This window comes from Ptychodera flava, unplaced genomic scaffold (assembly GCF_041260155.1).
Source record: "Ptychodera flava strain L36383 unplaced genomic scaffold, AS_Pfla_20210202 Scaffold_136__1_contigs__length_136700_pilon, whole genome shotgun sequence".
Lineage (NCBI taxonomy): Eukaryota > Metazoa > Hemichordata > Enteropneusta > Ptychoderidae > Ptychodera > Ptychodera flava.
In genome coordinates, this window is record NW_027248318.1 from 43,702 (window position 1) to 71,436 (window position 27,735).

The following is a 27,735-nucleotide window of genomic DNA, read 5'->3' on the forward strand; positions in this document are numbered from 1 at the left end:
TGCTATCTCACACTTTCTATATGAGGAGCCTCGAGATAATGCAAATATATGCTCACGTTTTGCCATCTCTGTTACGATAACGTGCGAGATTGTGTGCAGGATTGTTTACAATTTGTTTTCTCACATAGCATTAGCAGATAGTGATATTGAAGCTGTCGATGAGTGGAGCAAAGGAGAAGAAAATCCATGTGCAAAGGGGGAAAATCATACAAAGTTTGTCTTTCAGTCAACCTACTGGAGAAACATGTAGTCAAAGCTTGAAGGCATTGAAAGATCGTAACACATGGTCCCTGTGTGGAGGGACTGCGTAAAACAATAAAAAAACAATCAGTTTTTTTCTGCCGGCATTCAAAATCACTCACAGCTGGTTGTGGCTGCAGCTCACTTAATATTTTTTTCAACTCATGGAGGGCATTCTGTACAAACTTATCTTGCTTTTACTTACTTGGTCTGGTAACAATAAATGACAATATGGCGTCGTTGATTGAAAAGATTGTAAACACAACAAAATTTTCAAACAAAAATCATTTCAGATATATCAATGGCAGGAAAATCATCTCAATTGTCCCATTCCAAAATAATAAAATGACTATTTGCTTGTGGTTATAGCTTGATTGATATTCAACTTCAGGGAGACAATCAGTACAAAGCTGCTCAGGTACATTTTCAGGTATCAATAAATGACGATATGGTGCTGACGATGACTAAAAATATCGTACAAGAAACTTACCTTTCCCTTGAAAAAATATCCTATATTCTCCTCTCCTATTTCAATCACACACGCTAGGCAATTCCTAATCAATAAAAGATGATTTGGTTGTATCCAGTGCTACATTGGTGTTTTACCATAGGAGAAGATTGGTACAAATTTGACACATCTGGTCATCGTGATCACATACATTCATTCTGTCAAAGGTGCACAGCTAAACAATGATGTACACAAAGAAGCGACAATTCCAAAGAAACAATACAATTGTAAGCATAAAATAATTTACCAATTTACCCTTGAATATTGAAGCTATAACTAACCAAATATCTTTATTGAAAAAAATGACACCTGTTCTTGGAAGCAAATTTGCGCATTCCCGAGAGAACTGTAGCACACAACTACCGCGAACAGGTCTCAAATATGGCGGCGATGTGACGTCATCATGTAGTACTATTCTAATCGTTTATGTTGATATTTGTTTATAACCCAGATTGCACAAGATAAATGAAGCGGTCCTTTGATGTTTGCCGCAGTTACATGTGCCTCTTACTCCACTGTCTGTGGTTATACAGTTGAGGGCGTGCCATAAGGGTCATAGGGCAATCTGATTAAAATCAGTTGTTGTGATGTGCTAGGTATTTTCGCCCTCATCCGTTGTGGTCGTTTACTTACCAGCGCTCGTCCTCGCCACACTACTTCTGAACCTGCGCCGTAGCAGATATCATTTACATCTCTCGCTACGACTATCCAATCAGAGTGTCTGTTATGTTAGTCTCAATAGAGGAAAGCCTAAAGCGGTGATCAAGTCACATTGTGATTGGTTGAGTAGTTTACTTTAAAAAAAAACGCAGGTTCAGATGTAGTGAGGCGAGGACACATGTACGTTAAAGACCACAACAGATAAGGACAAAATACCAAGCACATCACTACAGCTGATTTTAATCAGATTGGTCATAGGGCTGAAAGGTGAATGGGTATGATTCTCAATTTAACTTGCAAATTGGAGGCATTTAGTAGGAAGTTCCTAAAAGTCACCAGGTAGGTATTGTATCTTAATTCATCTTAAGGCATAAATGACAATTCAAAAAATGACATGTAACACATATTTGTTTATTGCAGAGAAACGCAGTGGTCGATCCAAAATAAAGAGGAAGCCATGGTCAAGCATTGAGAAAGCAGCTGTTGCAACTTCAGAATACTTAGAAGAATTCATTCTATTGAAGAAATTACCTGGAAAGCATAACATAGAGAAGTGCATTCAAAGTGAACCCTGTTTGGCTCACAGGACATGGAGAAACATTAGGGATTATGTCAGGAATACATATTTAACAAAGTGAAACTGCTGTTCCTGTTATGCTCATAAGTAAACACCGACTTTCTGTGATATATTACTGTACCCTCCATAACCATGAAAAGCCAGCTATATAACATCTCATTTTCTCCGCTGAATATGCAAATGAATTAGTCTATGTTTAACCCCATGTGTTAGTCCACCCGTCAGTTCTATATTCAGCACTTGACGAGTTAACATGTAGCTGTCATGTTTCCAGAGCTATGGTTTTCATCCTGTGTTGTTCAGCCTCTTTTCTACTGCCACGTTTTTCTGTTCAATCAGAATACTCACCCAGTGACTATATGGATTATTCTCTTCACGAGCTCCTTCCTGCAGAAAATTAGAGCTTACTCCCCTTAATCCTACTGTGATTACGTCACAGTACTCCCTAACTCGCCAGTTACTTTTTCTGCACGCTGAAATCACACGGTGATTTTTGCTGCTCCGTACTGCGACCGTCGCCACAGCTGTTTGCTCCGTTCAGGAAAGTCAGCTAAGTCATATTTTCCCTTTTGGGTTCCTTTATTACCATTCTAGTGCGTTTTTATACGCTTTTCTGGTGTTTTGGCGATTTTTTATAGAGTTTGATTTTGTAGCAAGTGGTCCCGGTTCTATTCGAGTCGCCGGCCATGTGCATGGCTCTTCGATCGAGACTCTTGTAAGTTGGACAACTCTGGCACTCGGCACCCTAAACAGGTTTCCAACAAGTCCAAATACAAGGGCAAAGTGTCTAATAAATCCTTTAAATCACGCTCCCAGCCCTATAATAAAGACGACCGAAAAAAAAAAACAAGAAACAGTCTCCTCCTTCGGGGTCTTCGGGTTCCGGCTCAAAAGGGCAGCGCTCTGACTCCCCAGTAGCCCTCCCCCGCCTGGGGGGCGTCTTTGTCACTTCACCACCGAATGGCAGACAGTGACAAACAATCAATGGGTTCTGTCAGTGGTCAAACATGCGTTGTCGTCTCTAAAACCGCAGGTCACATTTCCTTGAAATTTGATGTACAAGTACATAGGATGACCCAAGTCGGGGTTTGTTCACACTGCGGTGAAATTTTCACATTTGTATTTTTGTGACAATTTTTGCTTTGTTTGGTCAAAAGTTTCTTTTGAAGAAACTGCTGGTCCGATTAGTTTTGAATTTTGGTATGCAGGTCCCTAGGGAAGATGTGAGTCAGTTTTAGTGAAATTATGGTAAAATTTGCATATTTGTATTTTTGAGGATTTCAATTCCAATGAACTTTAATGTCTATACCTCAGCTCTAAGATTGATTTCAATTGCCAGAAGTCTCTTTTGAAGAAACTGCTGGTTTGATTAGTTTGAAATTTGGTATGCAGGTCCCTAGGGAAGATGTGAGTCAGTTTTAGTGAAATTATGGTAAAATTTGCATATTTGTATTTTTTGAGGATTTCAATTCCAATGAACTTTAATGTATATACCTCGGCTCTAAGATTGATTTCAATTGCCAGGTTTCTACTATAAATTCAATTTTAAGATTTCAATGACATCTAGCAGCCAGTGCGCTAAGGTTCTTAATGTTCATATTTTAACAGCTGTTTTTATCTCAAGTTTAAAAATTATTCAGTTCCAATCAAATGCATACAGATGATCTTTTAAAAGGAGTTTTATTGAACATTTCACTTGAATTATTGGCATAATTTGCAGATTTTATGGAATTGTTCTGCTGATATTAAGGTGTTTTCATGAAAGTGTTTTTGTTAAAATGAAGTTTTAAGCAACTTATTTGAGATTATAGACCAGTATTTGTAAAATTTTAGTGTTGGCATGGTGATTTGTATCATGGAACAGGTGTGTGGATGCCATATCTGATGTAAACGAAAACCAGTATGCAGGTGATGTAAGGTCATGTACTTCTTTTGCATATTAAGTGCCATTGTTAAACATTTGAACACAGTCAGTACTATGAGATAGAAATCAATTGTCAATATGTCACACGACCAGACCTCATTCATTATGGTACAGTATGGATACTGATTATTCAAGATTACTATGCAACATGACCGCCTCATTATTCATCTGCATATGTAATTCTGGGCTAACCAATAGGGCTTGGGCACCGACAATGCTGCTTGCAGCTTTAATTTGTGGGCTGTTTTTCTCTGGTGTCATCATTGGTTTCTTGCCCTATACTGTTACAGCTGATGAAATGATCAGTAGTTAGTTATAAATACAACCTTGTCATAGTTTGTTTAGAACGGAAAGACTGAACATTTCATTCTGCTATTTGGGAGGCAATTGATAAACCGTAGCTGATACATGGGAGAAAACACTAAAAATATATAGATAAATACAGTGACTGGGTCGTTCATGTGTCAATGTGCTAAGGTGATCTACATGCGTTTTGATTTGATTTGTACTCATTGCTGAAGATTTTGTGATATATTGTCAATCGATTTCAGTACACAAGTGCTGCAAGGAAGTCTCTTGATATTATCAAATGATATTTTTTAGTCCCCGCGGACGCAGTCCGGCGGGGACTTATAGAATGGGTCCCGTTCGTCCGTCCGTGCGTCCGTCTCCGGAGCCGTTTTCTCAAACACTACTGAACCGATTTCGTTCAAACTTGGCACATAGGTAATGCACTATGGCATACAGATGCACGTCGATTTATTTCGCGATACGACCGAATATGGTCGCGAGGCGGCCATTTTTTTGCGAATTTTCGTGACTTTGAGCCATAACTCAAACATCCATTAACTGATTCTGTTCAAACTTGGCACAAAGGCAAAGCCTGATGACCTTCATGTGCACACCAATTTATATCGCGATACGACCGAATATGGTCGCGAGGCGGCCATTTTTTTTGCGAATTTTCGTGACTTTGGACCATAACTAAAACATCCATGTACTGATTTTGTTCAAACTTTGCACAAAGGCAAAGCCCTATGACCCACATAGGCACATAAATTTATTTCACGATACAACCGAATATGGTCGCGAGGCGGCCATTTTGTTTGCGAATTTTCGTTACTTTGAGCCATAACTCAAAGATCCATTAACTGATTCCGTTCAAACTTGGCACAAAGGCACAGCCCGATGACCCACATGTGCACGCCAATTTATATCGTGATAGGACCGAATATGGTCGTGAGGCGGCCATTTTTATTGCCAATTTTCGTGACTTTGGACCATAACTCAAACATCCATTAACTGATTCTGTTCAAACTTGGCACAAAGGCAAAGCCTGATGACCTTCATGTGCACACCAATTTATATCGCGATACGACCGAATATGGTCGCGAGGCGGCCATTTTTTTTGCGAATTTTCGTGACTTTGGACCATAACTCAAACATCCATGTACTGATTTTGTTCAAACTTGGCGCAAAGGCAAAGCCCTATGACCCACATAGGCACATAAATTTATTTCACGATACGACCGAATATGGTCGCGAGGCGGCCATTTTGTTTGCGAATTTTCGTTACTTTGAGCCATAACTCAAAGATCCATTAACTGATTCCGTTCAAACTTGGCACAAAGGCACAGCCCGATGACCCACATGTGCACGCCAATTTATATCGTGATACGACCGAATATGGTCGTGAGGCGGCCATTTTTTTTTGCGAATTTTCGTGACTTTGGACCATAACTCAAACATCCATGTACTGATTTTGTTCAAACTTGGCACAAAGACAAATCACTACGACCTACATGTGCACAAAAAGTAATTGGTCATTTATTGAATGTTGCTCCTATAACTTTAGTTTTGCAAGTCACAAGCCTGACTCAAGTTGCATCAATGTCATTCTACAGCTGCCTAGACGCCAAAGATTTTAAGAAAATAGACAAGCGGGGACTGTGTCATCAACGATGACTTGTTATTTTTAGTTTATAGACATGTTCAGTAAAACATCATGGCCATATTATTGGCCACACACGAGCAACTGATATCCTGTGAAGCTATTACAAGATATCTGATATCTGATGTCAGGTTGATTAACTCTTTGTCATTAATTTTGGTGATCATACAGATGCTTACTGTTCCACATGGTAAAATGTTGTTCAAGAAGGTATAATGAGATATTTACTTAGTTTGGTCATTGTATCAAGTTTAAATTTGGAATAAAATACACAGAAATACCAATTCTGAGCTTTAGTTTGTAGTATTTATCATGCAGTATACACATATTGACTGGCCATGAGGGCAACAGCATACGTCTGTAACGCGAGGGACTGTGAGTCACCCCCAACACAGACTGTTTCCCGAGGCCGAAGGCCAAGGGAAACAGTCCGTTTTTTGGGTGACTCACAGTCCTGAGGTGTAACAGATGTATGCTGTTGCCCGAAAGGCCAGTCAATATGTTTTTTGTAACACACCTCATTCGCAGTCATGCATAAGAAAGCAGGACCGAGAAATATCTCCACTTTCATTTCACTCGTCCGGGGACGGCATGTTTGTTTACTTTCCAGTTCGGGCATGCCCAATATGTCATTTTTGAAGCGCTCCGGCATCATTTTTTGGAACTGATGCCCTGTGGGCAACAGTTCCGACAACTGATGCCTGATGACGACGTTTACATGGATCAGCGCAAAAAGAATGCATACCACGTGACTATCAATTGATGAATGAGAACACAGACTGCGGATGAGGTGTGTTACAATATCATATGCATTTCTTTAACTCAACATTTTATGTGCAAATAACTGTATCTCATCACATCATCACATTTATTGATCCTTCTGGGATGTACTGGTCAACAGACAATTTGGAAATTCTAATTTTCTCATTTCATCAAAAAAGTAGAGCTTTAGATTAATTATCAGTTATCCTCAACTTTAATTTCTGACTTCATAAATCACTGGACTTATAATTCAGGCAGTACTGCCATTATGACAGACTAAGCTGTTGCCTGTCCTCAGTTGGAGGCAGCCTTTAACTGGGGGTAGGGGTGGACAGTGACAATGACTGCTGACTTCTTAAAATATCAAAGATTGCCCTCTGTAACCATATATTTTTGGAATCGCCATAAAATAATTGACCTAACAATGTGCAACTCTTTTGTCATCACTACAATAACTATACAAAATTGTGACCAAAACATATGTGTTTTTGCTAAGGATGGGGTACATTGGTAAATGATTTGGGAACCCTGGTAAAACTTTGGCTGTCCCCTAGTATGACTGCATCAATATGCCATTTACCTAGTACAACCCTAAAAAAAACACTTTATCGAAATCTTTATTTTTTTTTTACACATTTGTTAATTTCCATAGAATATCACCAAAAAGCCATCATTTGCCATCCAAGTAGAGTGATATAAAATTGTCAAAATGTGGAGAGTTTTTTTTTGCATTTTAATTCATCAAGTATAAGGTTAGGTAGGTCGGGGAAATGTTTTATAACATCTGGCATCTTAAATTATCAGTAACTACTTTTAGAATTGCAATTAAATAATTGCCCCAAACATGCAAATTTTGATCATGTTACCCTGGAATTTTCAAAATGGTAGGTTACACAACATCTGGCATCTGAAATTAAAGTTTTCCCATAATGTTTATATATTTGTGTAAAACATAGAAGAATGTCCCAAAATTACGCAAATACAGCATACATGCGTTTACAGAGCTACTTTTGGGTTGCAGTTCTGGTCTACCTCTCACATCAAAGTTTTTTTTTTACATTGCCAGCAAAAGCACACTATTTGCACCATATTGGCCATATGTTACTGACAGATCAATGAGTAATTTCTGTCCACACCCCCTGTCTGTTCACATTGTCAATTAAAAACAGGAGCTTGTCTAATATCTAGCCATTCAGAGGATCAAAATAAATTCTCTTCTCTCTATTTCCATTTGGCTGGTATGGCAATAAAGGCAGTAGGCCTTGGCATCAGCATTTTGAAATATCAGGGGTCAAATTGTCATCATGCAGCAGTATATTAACCAGTGCTGAACAGGTTCAAAGAAATATAAATTGTGTCCACTGTTAACTAGCGAAGCATCAAGTTGTGTGTCCACAGTTGTACAGCAGACCCCCAACACTGTGTCCACAGTTAATATAGCAAGCCACCAAGTTGCGTGTCCACAGTTGTATAGCAACCCACCACAGTGTGTCCACAGTTGTTAGGCAGCCCACCAACATCGTGTGTGTCCACAGTTGTATAGAAACCCACCACAGTGTGTGTCCACAGTTGTATAGTAGGCCACCAATATTGTGTGTGTCCACAGTTGTATGGCAACCCACCACATTGTATGTCCAATGTTAATATAGCAACCCACCACAGGGTGCGTCCACAGTTGTATAGCAGGCCACCAACATTGTTTGTCCACAGTTGTATAGCAACTAACCAAGTTGCGTGTCCACAGTTGTATAGCAACCCACCACAGTGTGTCCACAGTTGTTAGGCAGCCCACCAACATCGTGTGTGTCCACAGTTGTATAGCAACCCACCACAGTGTGTGTCCAATGTTAATATAGCAACCCACCACAGGGTGTGTCCACAGTTTTATAGCAGGCCACCAACATTGTGTGTCCACAGTTAATATAGCAACCCACCAAGTTGTGTGTCCACAGTTGTATAGCAACCCACCACAGTGTGTGTCCACAGTTGTATAGCAACCCACCAACATTGTGTGTCCACACTTAATATAGCAACCCACCAAGTTGTGTGTCCACAGTTGTATAGCAACCAACCACAGTGTGTGTCCACAGTTGTATAGCAACCCACCAACATTATAAGTCCACAGTTAATATAGCAACCCACCAAGCTGTGTGTCCACAGTTGTATAGCAGGCTTCCAACAATGTGTGTCCACACTTATATAGCAATCCACCATGCTGAGTGTCCACAGTTGTATAGCAACCCACCACATTATGTATCCACATGTACAAAGCAAATAATCAATCATATTTCCTGTACAAAACGGCAATATTTTATTTGGTTTTCATAATGAATAAGTAAATGCATATCCATTGCTCTATCCAAAACAACCCCTTCCTGAAAAACAACACCAACATTAACCCCCATAAAACTTTAAATATTTTAAAAATTGAGGTTAAGATTCATAAACCAAATCCTATGCCAGAAGTTTAAAACCACCGACTGGGGCCTCATAGACATCACATGTAAATTGATTCAAAATGACCATGGTGCACATAGTTTACTATTAAACAAGACAACTCTTAACTCAACGTGATGTCGAAGAAGCATGTGAGTCCTAGTTCATTTTAAATGTTAAAAACACACCCAATGGTGATTAAAATAATTGCTTTGGCGATCTAAAAGACAACACTTGCGAAAACTAACAGAGTATGCATGCCTGGTAACGTTATATTTACTGCTAGGTACAGCTTCTGAAAGATTGCAAAATATTTACAGGAAAATAAACTTTACACATGTGATTACAAAGTCCTGCCAAAAAGAATTTGATACATTTCAGATATTACCTTTTAGGCTTATTATACACAGCATTTGAAATGTAGAGCAGGTGGAAAAAATACGTACTTATTATGGGCATTTTTCAGGTCATATCTAATGTAAACAAAGTGCCATATTATGATGGGATTTATTCAAATCGTGAACGAGTAAGTTATATATCCATAACAGTATCAAAAACGGGCAAATAAAACAAAAATAATTGTGTTAATTTGAGAATAACAATCCAAAACCGATGCTAGTGGGATGCTTTCGTACATTATACCCCTCAAAGTCAAAGGTACAATTGCCGGTATGTGGAGTCACATTTCACATAGTTTAATGACAACCTACTAATAGTATTGGGCAAATGTACAAAACAAGACCCTAAAGACCTGCCTTCCAGCATTATACATAGCAAACTAAAAAGTACAAAACGAAGACCTGCGATATTTCCAGTATTTAAGGGTATTATTTCACCATTAATGGCTTATTTTGTCAAGAACGGTGGGCGGAAGTCAATTCCTTACCGAAAATAAAGTTTGGACTACATGTAACTTTCGACGTAGTTTCAAAATAACCTAATCTTTTGGACATTTTTCAGGTCCAAATGTACAACACGAAGACCCTGCCATATCTCTCGTAATAATCGTCCATATTTCGTTGGGATTGATTCAATTAGTGAAGAAGTAAATTATACATCGAGAAAGTCATTGAAAATGGCCTTGTGAAACATTAAAACTTAAAATAATTGCGTCTTTTGGAGAATCGAATCCAAAACCGATGATTGTGGCTTGCTTCCCTACATTATACGTGGCAAACTAAAAAGTACAAAACTAAGACCTGTGATAGCTCCAGTATATATAAGGGCCATATTTAGTCGGTATTGGCTGAATTTCATTTTGATTGCGAGTACTGTGTTTTATAAAATGTTAATGGCCACTGTTATGTTATGTCGCATAGCCGAGTATCCAGTCTGACTCGGATTGCTATAGTAATTTGGGGGTATTATGTCTGAAACAGGATATTAACGGTGTACTAAATAGTAAACAGTTTGATTCGTCTTTTCGGGTAAGATTGCCACATTGCATTGTCCCTATAATGAAAATTCAGGGGTCTTCGATCTCATTTTGTACACCCCTAATTGTATACTAAAATAAGATAAGATAAGATAAGATAAGATAAGATAAGATAAGATAAGATAAAGATAAGATAAAAACTTTATTAAATCCCTAAAATAGGGAAATTTAAACGCCTGCTTGACAACACTAAAACAATTTAAATCACAAATTAAAAAGCTAAAATACGTGTAAAACAGTACAACATCACAAACATAAAAACAAAGTAAAATTGACATGGGATACTTCATTCCTCTGTTAAAATTTGCATTAAAAATATTTACAGCTTGTGGAATAAATAGTTTGCATAGCGCTTGGTACGATCAAGCATCACCAGAGACTCTGGTTTGACACATGCCTATGTGACGACACTGTTGCTTTAACCTCTAAAGTATCTGAATTTCTAATGCCATACTACCGGTATTGTCAGATGTAAACCATATTTGAGTTGTCCATCAAAATGGCTGTAGGATTTTTGCACTCACAGTTGCATTCAAATGTTGTTGGGCAGTGTCCACAGTTGAATAGCAGCTTATCAAGTTGTGTCCACAGTTGAAGCCAACTGTGTGTCCACAGTTGAAGCCAACTGTGTGTCCACAGTTGAAGCCAACTGTGTGTCCACAGTTGTATAGTTGTTTGTACAAAATGTGTATATTGGGTGTGTCCACACTGTCTATGTAAAGATTCACATTAGTAAAACAAGGTATTTTCAAAAAACTGCTAATTCAGCAAGATTGTCTTCATTCGTTGGTTATGTCATTGCAATATTAATAGCCTAGGCCTTTAAATAAAAATGTCCACAGTTGGAGGTTGCATACCAAAGTCCACGGTTCGCACCTTTCACATGTATGTGTGTGTGTGTGTGTGTGTGTGTGTATATGTATGTATGTATGTATGTATGTATGTGTATGAATGTGTGTATGTCAATTAAGATCAAAAACTCCTAAACCGCAGCACCTACCATCTTAGTTTTTCACGTACAGGTGCACGCAGGGGCGGAGTTGAGAAATTGTTCAAATGTTAGTACCAAAAATATGCAAATCGGGGAACAAAGGAAAAATCCGGCATTGCTAATACTCTGTAACCTTAGGTCAGATTTGGTTGAAACTTGATATGCGTAGGTTCCTTTAAGTATACTGAGTAAGTTATTATGTTAGGTGTGTACAAATTGAGGTATAATTTTCATGTCAGCCTTGATATTTGGTATACAGGTTCAGAAGCTTAATCGAAATGTGATGCATTCGAAGTCTAATGATATCCACAATTTTGTATTTTTGGGGGCAATTTTTGTCATTTTTGGTTAAAAATTGTTTCTAAAGAAGTACTCGTCTGATAGCTTTGTCATTTAGTAGACATATTCCCATGGATGATCTTAATTTAATATGTCAAATTATGATGAAATATGCAATCACGTATCAAGGTTGTAAATAGTTTACATGTTTTATGTTTTCTGCCATTTGAAATCATAATTTACATCAGAACCTTCCGAGTGCAAAGATAAACAAGGAAAATATGAAATTTGACTTCATTTAATATAAAATACGAAAGTTAACAATAATTAATGAAACCTAATCTAAGCATTCTTTCTTCAACTTATCAATTACAAAACTAGGTAACTTCGCTTTGAACTGTGACAAACTTTCGGTATTCCTACTTCGAGTATTGAAATGATACATCTAAAAACATGGAAACTGTAAATAATCAGGTGAAAAACCATTCAGTATTTTTAATGCCTGAATAGCGACAAAATAATCAATACGTAAATCGGTAGGTAGCCCATTGACGTGAAAGAAGGAAGTGAGAAGAAACTGTAACATGTACTACAAATCACGGGAGGGACCGTGTACCAATGTAACCCTCCCAGCTATCTTCTCAAGTTTGTATAACAGTAGTTTATTTCCCCAATCCGATTAAAATCAGATGTAGAGTACGCCGACGTCTTCCTATGCGTACGCGGTATTCTCTTGCTGTCGCCTCTCAGAGGCGACAGCAAGAGAAAACCGCGCAAGTAAGAGACGTCGCCATGCCCTACATCTGATTTTAATCAGATTGTTTATTTCCCATACTTGCACCACGGTCACTCCACAAACCGTGGTTGAATAGTACAACAATAATCAAGTACAGAAGGAAATTAAAAGTTGCACTATTCCATATTTCTCCTATTCCTCTTCTGTAACAAAGAATAATCTCAAGTGAGGTTCCATGAACGGAATTACGAATGAAATTGCCGACATTTGTACGCATTTCATTCTATAAATGAACCCTTTGAGTCCTGACAGCTTACCAGATGAATGGAAACTCGTTGCTTGAGCCAACGTTACAGAAACATTGACGCTTTTATGGGCGAAAACATTCGAGCTATATCCTCCAACTTAACTCACGCAAGAAACGATATAGTATACTCGTCCTTATGCCTTACATACGATTAGCATCTGAGGGTGTAAATATTACACTAAAACACGGAACAAAAGCCGTTTTACTGTACAACTTAAATAGCAAGGGTGCCTGTCAACTCGAAAGAACGGAGACAAAACTTCGTCTTTCTAACCCACTGAAGACGCTCGGCTAAACGCAAGGCTAGGCTGTGAGTATAAAGGTTTGAAAACCATTTAAAAGTGCAAATGGAAATTGTAACGGCCGGTTTACTGTGTATCGCGTTAAACGAAAGATAAAAAAGGGCATGAGCGCCGAGTATCGAATCCGTGGAACTTTGCAGCCAGTTCATTTTCTAATTTAGGTATTCAATTAAAAGAATATAATTAAGGGTAATTATCAAATTTAAAATATTTCAGGCGAGCAGATGAAGAGCATTGCGGCCCTTTTCTAAATGTATCAAATTTTGCCACAAGTTAAAGTGTGAGAAATAACTAAAAAGACTTGTGAGTATGTTACCTTGCGGCAAATCAGAATTTTGCTTGGAAAACTTCATTCAATATTTGAAAATCATATCTTTTTCAAAATTCTGCTTAGCTAATACCTAATTATTTTCTTTTTTAACTTTCCAAAAGTCAAATCGCATTTCAATTTATATTGGCCTCCTGCCATGTTGAAAAGCAAACCGCAAATTCGATCCAAAATCCTAATTTCTATTTGAGTTTAGGCGTGGTCTATTGGGAACCCCCCATGTAAATAATGGACACCTCGAAACAGTCAATCAGATTGAACCAAACAGTGACGTTGTATATATCACTTATAATATCAGCAAGTGTGCTGGCTGTCAGGTGTGTTTGGATCTGGTGGGCGTCATTGGTTTTGACTACAGGACAAGACGCCAGACTATGTCTCAATTCTCGCAGACTTGATTTTTTTTGGTAGGTATTACCGCTCAGCAGATGATCCCAGCTGAGTGTTGGCAACTCAATTTAGATAGCCAACGGTTCAACGTAAACCAGGAGCAGCAGCAGGAACCAGTCAAGTTGTAAAACTTAACAGTCCCGATGGTAAATATCTTGACCGGCATGGCATTTCAAAATAGGAAAACTTCCTGTGGCTGAATAAAATTATTTAATCTTCTAAAATATGTGCCAATGATTGGTTCCCTCGTCACAGTAACAAGGTACGCAGGTAGCGCTAGTATTTTACCGGAGTGATAGACCGCGGCGCGTTGATCAACTTCATATATCAATTTTGCACCGTAGAAGTTGCATCAGCACAACGGTGGCGAAAATGAACAATTCACGTACTCTGTCAACGTACACTATCAGGAATAGGCTGCTTCATAATATTAGGTGGCGAAGTTCACGGAATGTAACGATGAAACATTCATGACATTATTGATTAGCTTAATCGTGATATTCAGGGGAATGCTTAGATATCAATCAAGTTTTCATGATAACTCGTCTCGTGTTCCGACTCTTCTTAGCATGGACCACGCCTAAACTCAATAGGCAATCGAAAAATGGCAAATTGGAAATAAGGTTGCAGTCGCCAATTCCCACTTGCAGTTTTGAAAGGTGAGCATCACACTACACAAAGTTACCTAACATAAGTGAAAATAGGCACTTTTCTGAGACAACTAGCCTTTATGATGAAGTTTTTATATGAAAATACTGACTGGTTGCAAAGTACCATTTTCACAAACGTTTTTACCAATTTATCATAATTTCACCAGCGTTGAAAACTTGTTCATTTCAAAAAGGACAAAAAAGCGCTTCATCAACGTGAAGAAACGTTTCAAAATTGATAATTAGCCTAATATTTGTATGAATAAGTTGGAATATCGACTGGTCGCAATGAGCCACTGATTTACCATCCTCACAAGGGTTTATACAAATTTCTCATAATTTCACCAAAGTTGAAAACTTGTTAATTTCGAAAAGGACTAAAAGCGTACTACATCAACGTGAGCAAACGTTTAAAATTGATTATTAGCCTAATCTACATTATTCTATTTGTATTGACTGACCGCAATGTATCACAGATTGTATCGCCCTTTCTAAGATAAACGCGACACTGCAGACGCTCGACAGCATGACTCATTATCGGAGAAGCTGATTAATCATCTAACTTATTGGTCGATCGGTTAATCAATGAATTCTACCCGAGATGGGAAAGATGTCATCTCACATATTTTTAAATCTGTTTATGAAATGGTTCATTTTAGAGGCCGTAGAACGGAGTCATATTCAGCACACCACGGGTATTCCTATCCCTTCCATTCCGTCATTTGACATGATCACCCCACCTTTATAATTTTCCTTTGTACGGAATTGTTTATAAATGTATTCGAACCTTTCAGTAACGGACACATGTACATTAGGAGGGGTAATGAAGTTTGAACAATTGTTTGTGCAAAGTCACTATGTTTTCATCCCCTTTCAGGATCAAACTAATTTTTTTGGACACAAAAAGAAGAAGAAATGTTGTTTGTAACGACAGTTTGCTCATACGACATTAAGACTACAGAGAAAATACTTTCTTATTTTAGAAAGTTTTACTACAATTAGGATTATGTTTGTTCAATTGCCTATTAGTTATGTCATCAACTTGGTTTCAGAAAACTAAAACAAAACAACACCAAAAAAAATATAACAAAATTTTAAAGCCCTAGAGCGATCACTCCCTATGTTTATTTATATACCGTTTTATCAACTTTGCTTTTCCTTAAACGACTTAGATTTGCGACCAAGTAAGGCTATATTTTGGGAACATGTAAAAGGCCTTGGTCGGGTAGTTTTGGCTTTTATTTTTTTTCTAATTCTTTTATTGTTCGAACTCATTTTCATATTTCATGAGCTATAACATTAATATCTCAGAAAAACTGTCACAGACCCAAACTGCATGTACACTTTAAAACTAAATTTAAAGCTATTGAGTGCTGTCGCTTCAGAGAAAACAGATACTGAGCAGGCGGGGAAGCACTGAACAGCTCCTACCAACCCGTGTATCGCTTTCTGCAATGTGTATGATTTGATAGAGACGTTTCATCTTTTGGTGCATGGAACTTTGAGGCTGCTATGTTTTCGTTGTTTTACTGCAAAACAGCTGTAAATGTATTTTTCTAATTTGTTCAGTGTCTGTCTCTCTGTCCATCGTCGTTGATACATTCTTATTGTCAATTGTTTGAGTAAATTGCAAATGAAATATATTGAAGAGCCGATTCGTGACGTGTGAGTGGTATTTGGGAAATTAACTTCATTTTCACTTGTTGTTCTTGATAAAGATGCCATTTCCTTAAATACGCGGTTTACTTTGATTAGTTTATCCTCTTCAATTTAATCACCGTCACAGTGCAATAATACAATAATATCCTTTTCAAAAGCTGCTTTATTTTTTGTCATCACAAACTTTGATGAAACTATCAGTGTTTCCCTGACAAATATATGCCTTATTGGAAATGCTCTACCTGAAAATAAAAGGGCATCCATACTGGAGAACCAATTTATGCATTTGCTGTCGGAAGGCTATCTGTTTCACAATTTACCGACGTATAAGTTGGTTGCTGTGTTAGTATTTGCGTACTATGTGAAGTGTGCTTGTTAGTAATTATGCATGTGAGAGTGCTCAGTAAGCTTTACAGTGTCTTCGCGAGGTTAAATCGCTCCGTACGAAGGTTACAGAATTTACCTCAGATCAAGGGTTTTGATCGAACAAGAGAGAAGGAAATAAGAGGAATTTCCCGTTATTTAAAAATTCAAAAAAAGGTTTTCTATAGAGCCTACAGGATACTACAAGTGACAATTTTTCGCGTTTAACATGTTCGAGTTGGTAGACATTTTTAACAACACCCAGTAACTTTTTTTATTCACTTGAATTAACGTAATGCAAAAGCAGCTACATTTTTAAACCCCCTCTCTCTCAAATTTTCAAAAAAATTGAATTCTCTACACCCGGGTAAACTTCCCTAAAACGTGACCATCTTACTGTCTACAACATCTCGCTATACTTCAATACGTTCGCTACACCCCCTTCTCCAATTTTCACAAAATTTTTCTAGACTTGGTTACAATTCGCTACACGTTGTTAACAACGCAACAAGATCGTGTCTCTCAGGCGAGTAAAAAGTGGTCATCTTATAGCCTACAGCACCTCGCTACACTTCGTTACGTTCGCTACATCCCCTTCTCATATTTTCACAAACTTTATCTAGACTTAGTTATACTTCGCTACATGTTGTTAACTACGCTACAAGATTGGTGTCTCTCTGGCGAGTAAAAAGTGACCATCTTACAGCCTACACTTCGTTACGTTCGGGACACTCCCTTCTCCAATTTTCACAAAGTTTTTCTAGACTTTGTTACACTTCGCTACACGTTGTTAACTACGCTACAAGATCAGTGTCTCTCAGGCGACATCGTACAGCCCCCAACATGTCACCACACTTCGTTACATTCGCTACCCCCTTCTCCAATTTTCACAAAATTTTTCTAGACTAGGTTACCCTACGCTACACGTTGTAAACTACTCTATAAGATTGGTGTCTTTCAGGCTAGTAAAAGTGACCATCTTACAGCCTACAACACCTCGCTACACTTTGTTACGTTCGCTAAATTCCCTTCTCATTTTTCACAAAATGTCACTTCTAGTCTCCATTACATCTCGCTACACGTTATTAACTACGCTTCCAGATTGGTTCTCTCTGGCGAATATAAAGTGACCATCTTACAGCCCCAAACACCTCGCTACACTTCGTTCTTTCGCTACACCCTCTTCTCCAATTTTCAAAAAATTTTACTTCTAGTTTCCGTTACACTTCGCTACACGTTGTTAACTACGCTACAAGATTGGCGTCTTTCTGGCGAGGAAAAAGTGACCATCTTACAGTCTACAACACTTCGTTACGTTCACAACACCCCCTTCTCATATTTTCAGAAAACTTTTTCTAGACTTGGTTACAACTCGCTACACGTTGTTAACTACGCTTCAAGATTGGTGTCTCTCAGGCGAGGAAAAATTGAACATCTTACAGCCTACAGCACCTCGCTACACTTCGTTATGTTTGCTACAGCCCCTTCTCATTTTTTCACAAATTTTATCTAGACTTGGTTTCACTTCGCTACACGTTGTTAACATCGCTACAAGATCAGTGTCTCTCAGGCGAGGAAAAAGTGTCCATCTTACAGCCGCCGACACCTCGCTACACTTTGATACGTTCGCTACACCTCCTTCACTACTTTTTAACAATTTGTTTTCTAGACTTTGTTACACTTCGCTACACGTTGTTAACTACGCTACAAGATCAGTGTCTCTCTGGCAAGTAAAAAGTGACCATCTTACAGCCTACAACACCTCACTACACCTCGTTACGTTCGCCACATCCCTTCTCCAATGTTCACAATTTTTTCTGAATAAACGTTGGATGGTCGCATTGATGCTGAAGTGATCGTGAAATTGAATTAATATACTTTGGCAGTATGTCGTCTACAGGACGTTATAGTTTTTTTTCCCGATTAAACGTACGATTAAACGTACCTCCTGCGTAGATAAAATATATAGTAATACTAAATAATAATACTTAACCATCCAAGAGTTTTGTAAGCAGACCAGTTTTTTCCCGATTAAACGTACCTCCTGCGTAGATAAAATATATAGTAATACTAAATAATAATACTTAACCATCCAAGTTTTTTTTCCCGAACAAACGTACCTCCTGTGTAGATAAAATATATAGTAATACTAAATAATAATACTTAACCATCCAAGAAACACTAATAAAAAGACGTCCATCCAGCAAGCCAAATTCCCCATTGAGAAAGTTGCAATGTTCAAGACGACAGCAAAAACATAAGTGAGGGTGTCGAATGCGTAAAATAAACACACTCATGTAATTTTTGTCATATTGCTCGGGTAGAGAGCTAGAGAAAGTTTAATTCGGTCCCTGGCATTAATGCTTAATTTGACTTCCAATTTTCAATTCACACAGTGTCCTAATGTTAAAAACAGCGACCGCGGATTGGAATATGACCTCGTCAAGGCCGAAAATTTGCATTGTAACTATGGAGACTAGCGGGGTTTTTTTTCGGACTAAAGCAGACCAGTCTGAATTCCGAAAACCCGCGGCCAGACATTTCGCTGTTGCAATATATTACCTCTGAACGTTATTCTCTAAAGTCCAAACCATTATTGAATCACAAAATTCGTCAGCTATGTTGAATTTGTAAAGTTTGTAAACTTTGATACATTTGTATGTCAATATTTATATTACAGATGCATTAAAACACGGATAACGGCCCCGGAGTCATAAACATCATGAATGAACCACAACTCCGTAGCTAATAGATACTTTTTGGACACAATGCATGGGCCGGAGGCCCTGTTTCCTAAGCCTTATATCGCCACAGTGTCTTCTTGTGCAAGATTGTGAAATTATTTTTATTACTTTCGTATTTTGCATGTTAAAGCCTAATGTTCAAATATGATTCTAGAGTTATACAGCGCGAACATCATCGAAAACAGAATTTGTTTTAACGCCTCGGTAACTTTGGAAGACTTTGTATAGCAAACGGGCATCAAATATTATTCTCACTTTGAACCAATAGTTCTTTGTTTCTGTTCCCGCTGTTATGGTAAATGAAAGCAAGGTTTTACCTCGTTTTTTGTTATTGCACTTAGGGAACCCAACTTTTTTGTTTCTTATCTCCAGAGGAAACTAAAGCAGGTGGGGGGGGGGGGGGGGGGGCAAATAAAACAAGTCATCGTTGATGACACAGTCCCCACTTGAAAATGAGTACTTTGATTACATGTCCTCAGAGACGATAGAGTCCTCTTCATTAATTAGGTCTGTTATAAAAATACTTTGATACAGATGGCGCTCAATGGCCAAGGATGAGTTCCATGGTGATGAAAACATAAAACCAATGTAGGCCACCATCCTAAAGTTCATAAAATGAGCCAAATAGGAATTAATCAACAGGATGTTGCAAAACAATTTAAAGTTTGATGCATTATTTACAACACTATGAAATCAACATCTGTATCAAGTTTCATCACATTTGACGTTGTATTAATTTGTGGCTATTACATAGGTCAATGTCCTTGTACTAAGTTTGAATAAAATCAGCGAATAAAATCAGTTGAAACGTGCCAAAGTTTTGGCTAAGGACACGAAAAAATTGTAACAAAATGGCTGCCATGCAGCTATATTGGATCATATCATGAAACAAATTGACGTACATATGTATGACATAAGTTAATGTCCTTGTACAAAGTTTGAATAAAATCAGTTGAGATATGCCTGAGTATTATGGCTCTGTACATGAAAAAATGTAATAAAATGGCCGCCTGGCGGCCATATTGGATTGTATCACAAAACAAATCGACGTGCATATCTATGAAATCGGTCAATGTCCTAGTACCAATGTTGAATAAAATCGGTTGAAACATGTCTGAGTTATGGCTCTGTACATGAAAAAATCGTAATAAAATGACCACCTGGCGGACATATTGGATTGTATCACAAAACAAATCGACGTGCATCTGTATGACATATAAAGTAATCCTTGTACCAAGTTTGAATGAAATCGCTCCTTGCATCTCTGAGATATCTGCGTGAACGGACGGACGGACGCACACACGCACGGACATGACCAAACCTATAAGTCCCCCCGGACGGTGTCCGTGGGGACTAAAAAAAAGGCAAAAACATCTCTATTTGTTTCAGTTCGATTTTTTGACCGTTCAGTCTGAACAATTTTAAGTACAAAAAATGTGTATTTGTTTTAGTTCAAGTTCTTTCCGTCCAGTCAGTGCAATTTCTTATTAGTCGCTGCAATTTCTTGCCTTTCAGTTCAGTAATCTCTCATTATAGTCTCTAAAATTTATAAGTACATTACAGTGTTTCATCTAGGATGCTACACTAGGACAAGTTCCCTCTACAAAAATTTTGAGGGGGATTTTAAAATTCGGGGGGGGATTTAACTGACACATATTCTTTACACGTAAGTTTTAATGTTGAAATGATGTCACTTGTAATACACATAATACAATCCAAGCTGCTTGCTGCAAACACTATCCTCTATAGCATTTTTTCAAAATTCAATAAATTTGAGTATCACTGTTGTGAATTTACAGGGATTCCAAGAATTTGCGGATAGCTCATTAATATTCATAAGCATTAATATTCCTGAAAAAATGGTAGCATATTTTGTATGCTACAGTATTGTGTATGTTTTTTTGTACATATTCTGTATGTTTGCTTTCTTTAGGCTTGAAGTACATTCAAGCATAATAACAACAGCTAGCCATTCCCACCGTACCTGCAAGGGATTTTATTTTCATTTTTAACTGAGCTGTGTTCTCTTACACAAAGAAAGAAAAATTCTTTACTAGTTATAAAGGAATGTTTTGTAGCTTCTGAAAAAAATAATTTTCTTGTTTGTCGTATTTTTACTGTTATATCATACTAACCACTGTAAAGTTTGGCTCAACATTGCCCTATACATACCAGTTAGCTCTCTTTTTCTAGTGACCAAGCTGGTGTTGTAGAGTTAAAACGAACAACTTAGGGGGTCGGACTGGTCTGGGTCATGTTTTGAATGCAGAGTTTCTGGATGTCAGATTTGCTCTAATTGCTTTTTGTCAGTCAATTTAGAATGGGAAAATAAAAAACGGAAAGGATGGTTGTCACCGACAGTTAACGTTAGAGTTTATTTGCCTGAACAACAAATCTGTGATTGTTCATTAATTCAAAAACTGGACCATTGATATCAAAGCTTCTTGTGACTTTCATTGCATGCAGTCTCATCACAGTTCCAATGCCATTCCCGAAATTAAACTGTACGTTTCTGTAACACTAAAGTCCAATATTTCGTGTCAATTTTTGCTACCCGCATTATTTTCATAGTATTGTGAATATTCATACCATGAACAAAAACTTAAGTTTTCTCCTTTCTTCGATCGTATAGAGATAAATGTGACACAGAAACCTTATTGAGCTAGGGCAATGAACTTTTTTGAACGTAACTCTTAAATGGCTGATAGGCTTTAATATGCAAAATCAACCTAATAACGCGTGGTATTGTTTCAACAGCATTTTATTGAAGCAGTTCAAAAAGTATCAAAATCGAACTAAAATTGGTTCCTTTCATGTATATGTTCTTGCAGCTATATAATGCCTGTTGCCACACTATTACTAACAGACGCCAATGACAAGTCAAATGCATTGAAGTGTGACACCTATGAAAGAGAAATGCCATTCCAGCCAGCACAGAGAGCGATTGGTCGTCCCTCCTATGTACAATTTGCTGCTCCCAGCACACCACAGAGGGGGAATTGCACAATCGCGCAGCCTAGATGAAAAATGCACGCTGGGATGGTCGCCTCAGAGGCGGCGCGAATGAAAGAGGTTTTTTATTTTCATGTGGAAGTTGAAATTAACGGTCGGTCGGAAGATGAGAAACACAAAAATTAAAAATGTCGCCCTTATCAGTTTTCTTCTATTATGAGGGGAGTGCGGGGTAACAGGGGAAATTGATCGAACGTCATATCCCGGAAGCTGAGAATTCGGTCGCTACGGTACGCAAGGCAGGGACCCCAGGGATTTGACAGTGTCCAAAATAGTAATTTTTGTTCGCTTCATTTACATTATGCTTGCAATATTCCGTTCCGTTCAGCTTCAGCATGCAGATTCTAGCATTGGAATGGATTGATTTTGGTGCAACAATGTGATGCAATATTGCAACAATACTCGTCTGGGTGTTCTCCTGGTAATTTTAGCGAATAATGGTGTCGGGCCTAACATTAACAACAACACACTATGACTTCATTAGTTCTATACTTCAACCGATTCAGGCTTTACATATACACAAATGTAAAGAGTGCAGCCCTTCAATCTCCGTTGTCTTGGCTTTTATTTTCATTTGTAGTGTTCAAAACATAAACGGTTCGGCCACGAACAGTGAGATTCTTGATTCAAGCTAATTTACAGATTAAAGTAATTTCTGTAATTAGTCTACCAATATTTAGCGCACCGATTTAAATCGGTCATGTTCATATCTAGTATTAGTTTTAGTAACAGTGTCATATCTATGACATTTTAATCAATAGATAATTTGCATATTTAATGAAACTTTAATAAGGCAGTGTATCGAAAGGCATTTGATTGATCTTCTTTAGTACATTGGTCATACTTAGATTTTTTCACTCTAAAATATGATGACCATGAAGTATTGATTAACAACTTATACCTATGAAATTGTGTACTTGGGCTATATGTCGAAAGTGAATCTTGTATGATATTAACTTAATTTGATATGACTTCTAAGCTTCAGCAGATATACTTACTTTAAGTAATGCTTGAAGTTTATGAGCATTATATTTAGCTAATTTACACATTTAATGCCTTTTAATGATTAGGCCATGAACAAAACTGAACGGAGTGGATTTAATCCAAGTTGCATTTAACATAATATACTTTTACTTAATGAAGATGCTATGTTTAAATCATACTTACATTTTGCAATATTTTCCAACAAACTCAATTGAAAAACCAAACGTGAAACCATGTAGCAAATATGATGCCAAGTCATTAGGATAGCCCTGTAAAAAGCCTGCGAATGAGCTAACTTTTATTGGCGTTGGTAGCTTGCTGGCTGGGAAAGGGGGTGTGCTGTTTGGCAGGTTGTCCTGCATTTGCTTTGGACAAAGCTGTTTGTGATTGCCCTGGCTTGGTGGCCCTGCACCCAGTGACTGGATGTGCCCCGCCACATTTGGAACATTTGTGTTCATATGAACACCCTGTACATGTTTTTCCGGCACTGAAATTCCAGCAGACACCCTTTTCGAGGCTTCCACGAAAAAGATGCCTATTGTGCTTGTGAAACTCTGCACTTTCTTTAATGGGAGTACGGGCCCGTAGGAATAACTCAATGTGAATCTGGTCCCATGGTAAAGGGGTTGACTGTTTCATCAAACGGAAATTAACATCGTAAAACCTCCAATTACCTCCTGAAGCTGCCAAATTACGAATAACTTCCAAGTATTTCATCAGAGCGGGGGCCTCATGGGGGAATTTGGAAGTATACACAGCTACAAAACCCTGAAAAGCTGAAATCCATTTGTCAATAGAATTGATGGGGATATGTTTTTCAGTGGGAACCAACTGAAAGGATGGAGTGTCACTGTCACCTGGATTTTGGACACATAATGTATACTGCTCCTGCTTGGTTTTAGATAGCAGGGCGCTGAACTCTATGAAATCACCAGACCAAATTTTTTGCCTAACTTTGTCGGAAAGGGTTGCACCAAGTGGCACAGACAAGCTAGTGAAGTGACTGACTCCAACAGCCGTCAGTTGACCCCCGTGCCATCAGGGGGCTGTGCAATGCCACCTACAACACTGTTGACGGTGTTCTGCACAGGTTGCACATATTATTTGGCCTTGCATCATTGCCCAACCCACTGTTACCTGTGATAGAGGTCAAAGAACCCTTATGCATTAAGTACTTGCTGTTCACTTGTTGTTTGCGACATATTTTGCGCTGGGTTTGAAGGAACTCCCATCAGCTTGTCGGCTACAGTATTCAGTGCTTGTATAGTGTTCTGCAATGTTGCCTGTAATGCTGCTGTGTTGTTAGGTGTTTGCCCTGATGATGTTGATGTTCTCTGTTGCCTTGTCACTCTATTACTGGCTGCTGTAGCCACTGCTGCTGACGATGTTCCCGTTGCTTTGTAGCCCTAGTACTGGCTGCTGTAGCCGTTCGACTTGCTCTTTTACTTGTGGTACTGGAGTCAGCTGCCTTCTTCTGGGTTATCTTTTTGCCTCAAGCCATGCCTATGAGCTAAGAAAATGAAAACTAGGCAGAAAAAGGAAATTGTCTGAGTTCCACTTAAGGGGTTATAATACCCATAGTTCAAAACTTTTGACAGCTGGTCACATGTGAAGCTATTGCAAAACTAAGGCAAAAAGCTGAAATTGCCCGTTCCCTCAATTGGACATATGCACGACTGCATGTAATGAGGCAAAAGAAAAACTGTGGTTGAGTGGCAGCAAGATCCACGGCATGGAGAATCCGCTCAGGGACGCTGCCCTGAAAATAAAATACATACACCCCTTCCGCAGCCAAAAAGTCAAAGTTGCGTGCCCAGCCGATCCCAACAATGAACGGCAAAAATACAAGCTGAAAAACACAGCTGAATCCAACAATGTGGAAAAAAAAGACAGCGCTACCAGAGCAGCTGACATTCCACCGAAGTGGAAAAATAAACAAGCTGTAAAACAGCAACACCCGACATGGGGACCTGTCATGGGCTGTAAGCACCGCAGTAAAACAAGCCGCGTGGGGAGTGGTATGTAACAAGATTCACACACGATTCCCAAGCCCTGGTCTGATGCCACTCTGTCGACATTCCGACCACAGCTATACTACAAGAAAAATATAATGATCGAAGGCATGGCGACGTACTATGCCAATGCTCGACAAGCGCGAAGTAGAGCACCTCGTACACTACGATAGTACCGGCGAATGCCCAGCTCGTTAAGGTGTACCCCATCCCCGTGGAATACTGGTAGCGATGACCGCCATAACCCGACATGTGACCAGAAAAACACAAAGGGATTTCCCGCCAAAGACTCCCTCAATTGTTCGTTCAGCGCGTCTGCACGTGCATTGAAGTCCCGGATGTTTTCCGGACACCGGGCACGATGCAAAACCTGGCTAACAATTACAACTCGAACGCTGAAATGCCGATGGAGATTCTGCACGAATAAAATAATCCTCTGAGCAATAGCCTCGGGTGAACTATACACACTGCAGAGATCGTTTGTACCGATGTCTAAAAATACTATATCCGGCGACACGTCTCTCACGTACGACATACTCAGAGAACGTAGGGTACCTCCGCTGATACCCCTCACAAAGACATGCACTCCGGACAAACAGAAATTACTGAGTGAGTTTCTGCGCGTATATTCCCCTAGACGGCGTATGAAAGAATGTCCCAGAAGTAGTACGCGGATAGGGGACATGGTGTCTTGTGAAAAAGGATTATTAAATACCGTGTGTGATGTTAAAACTGATCAAGGGTAGAGCCGAAAAATGGCGATGTTGTCTGGCGGGCGTCCTGATGCAAAAGAGGACAAGACTGGGAGAAATGTGACCTCTGCCACAGATGGCGCTGTAGGGTAACATTTGCATAGATAAAATTCCTTACAGTGTAACTTCTTATAATATAGATAGTAATATATATAATATATAATGTATATATTGTAATATATATATATATATATAATATATATATATATATATATATATAATATATATATATCCCTTTTTCTCTCCACAGATTTCTGAAGGGCTGACCATAATTAATAGCCGAACTTGATTCACAAGCATGTAATTAACAAAGATTTGCTCTCAACCCTACTTTGACCTACTCATGTCATTACCACTCCACAATTTGAAATGCATAATAGTTCAACAAAACAAGCCATCTAGAATAATTCATGTCACAACAAAATTAATTCCAAAGTTACACTTCACAAGTTAAATTTCTCTAACTCTAATGCATATTGTTTATCCATTTTAAAACTATTGTGTCTTGCTTCGTTTACTCTAATAAAAGAGTGATTGATATTCATTTGTCATGTAATCACTGTCAATGGAGACATTTTGGTCTTCCAGTGAGCCAATATAACTTCAGAGATCCCATGATTTTTTTTGATATCATAGGTACACAAATCCTTTGTTTGGTAATTGTTATGTTGAAAAAAATTATATTATTCAATTAATCTTGCATTTTCAAGTATTGCCGCGTGGGCAACTTAAGTTTTACTCCGATTGTTTGCTCTCACTTGTATCTTGCTTTTGGTACCCTGTTTGCTATAGATTTTCAATTTTGAATAATTTTGTCATATTACATTTAACTTACTGTATTGGAGATGATACATTGGTCAAATGTGTTACCAGAATTACGGATATCACATCTTAATTTTTGATGTTTTGCAACTTTTTTCTGCACTAGTTACTGACGATTGGCCACTGACCTTCTTATAGCTAAGCACACAGATTAACATATGGCCAGCAAAAAGATCAATCATGTACTTTGCATTGGTATAAAATGAAACCAATATTATTATTTAAAAGAGTAGTACTATGAACTTTTTCATGATTAACTATTCAATTTAATTAACATTTTCTTGCGATTAAAGAATCCCTCGGCTAGAGGATGCTATTACGTTGCTGTATGCTCTTCCTACATGACAGAGGCTGCCAAAGTGTCCTTTGTTTAAGTATTAGAGTGGCAATTATAATCTTATATCAGTGTAGCTTTTCACGCATTTAGTGTACTATTTAGGTACATTTTGGATATGTCAACATTTTACCAGTTCCATGACCTCTACAGTCCCTTTTTTATCTGAGTATTCTATATATGCTACCACTTCCATAGAAAACCAGCAGCATTGAATTTAATCGAAATGTTTGACTAAGTCTCCCTTGCTTATGTCATTATAGTACTCTTCCACTTGTTTGGCTGACCACCAGTACCGAATTGAAAAACAAAATTGACTTCAGAGAGTGTCTCCGCTGACCAGAGGCTCTAAAGTGTAATTCTACAATCCTGATGAATATTTGCTCCAACTGCTATAGCAAACTACTTTTGTGGGGATTTTGCCCAGCGGTTCTACCTGTGGCTTCTGCGCTCGGAGACTGGCTTATGCCGAGTGTTCTAACCCGGTTGAAAACACCGTATTGTCTAATTAAAGTCATTTTTGACGTCGAAACGTTTCCAGCTGACCACTTACGTAGGTCTTGCAAATCTTATCATA

General features: G+C 38.3%; 1 protein-coding gene and 1 long non-coding RNA gene across 2 annotated transcripts in view; one reads left to right on the plus strand and one right to left on the minus strand.

The window, feature by feature from the left end:
• LOC139126848 (breast cancer type 1 susceptibility protein homolog) overlaps positions 1–6,144 on the plus strand; it is a 40,977-nt gene extending 34,833 nt beyond the window's left edge. Inside the window, exon 7 of the mRNA XM_070692779.1 lies at positions 1,829–6,144. Within this exon, the coding sequence (XP_070548880.1) occupies positions 1,829–1,830 (2 nt within the window). The 3' untranslated portion in view covers positions 1,831–6,144. The remainder of the gene's footprint in view (positions 1–1,828) is intronic.
• A 16,656-nt stretch (positions 6,145–22,800) lies between these two features.
• Positions 22,801–26,036, minus strand: LOC139126847 (uncharacterized). Its single transcript, XR_011550825.1, has 2 exons — positions 25,966–26,036; positions 22,801–24,763 (listed from the first exon to the last, which is right to left on the minus strand). It is a non-coding gene; the product is annotated as an uncharacterized lncRNA (long non-coding RNA).
• Positions 26,037–27,735: the final 1,699 nt, after the last annotated feature.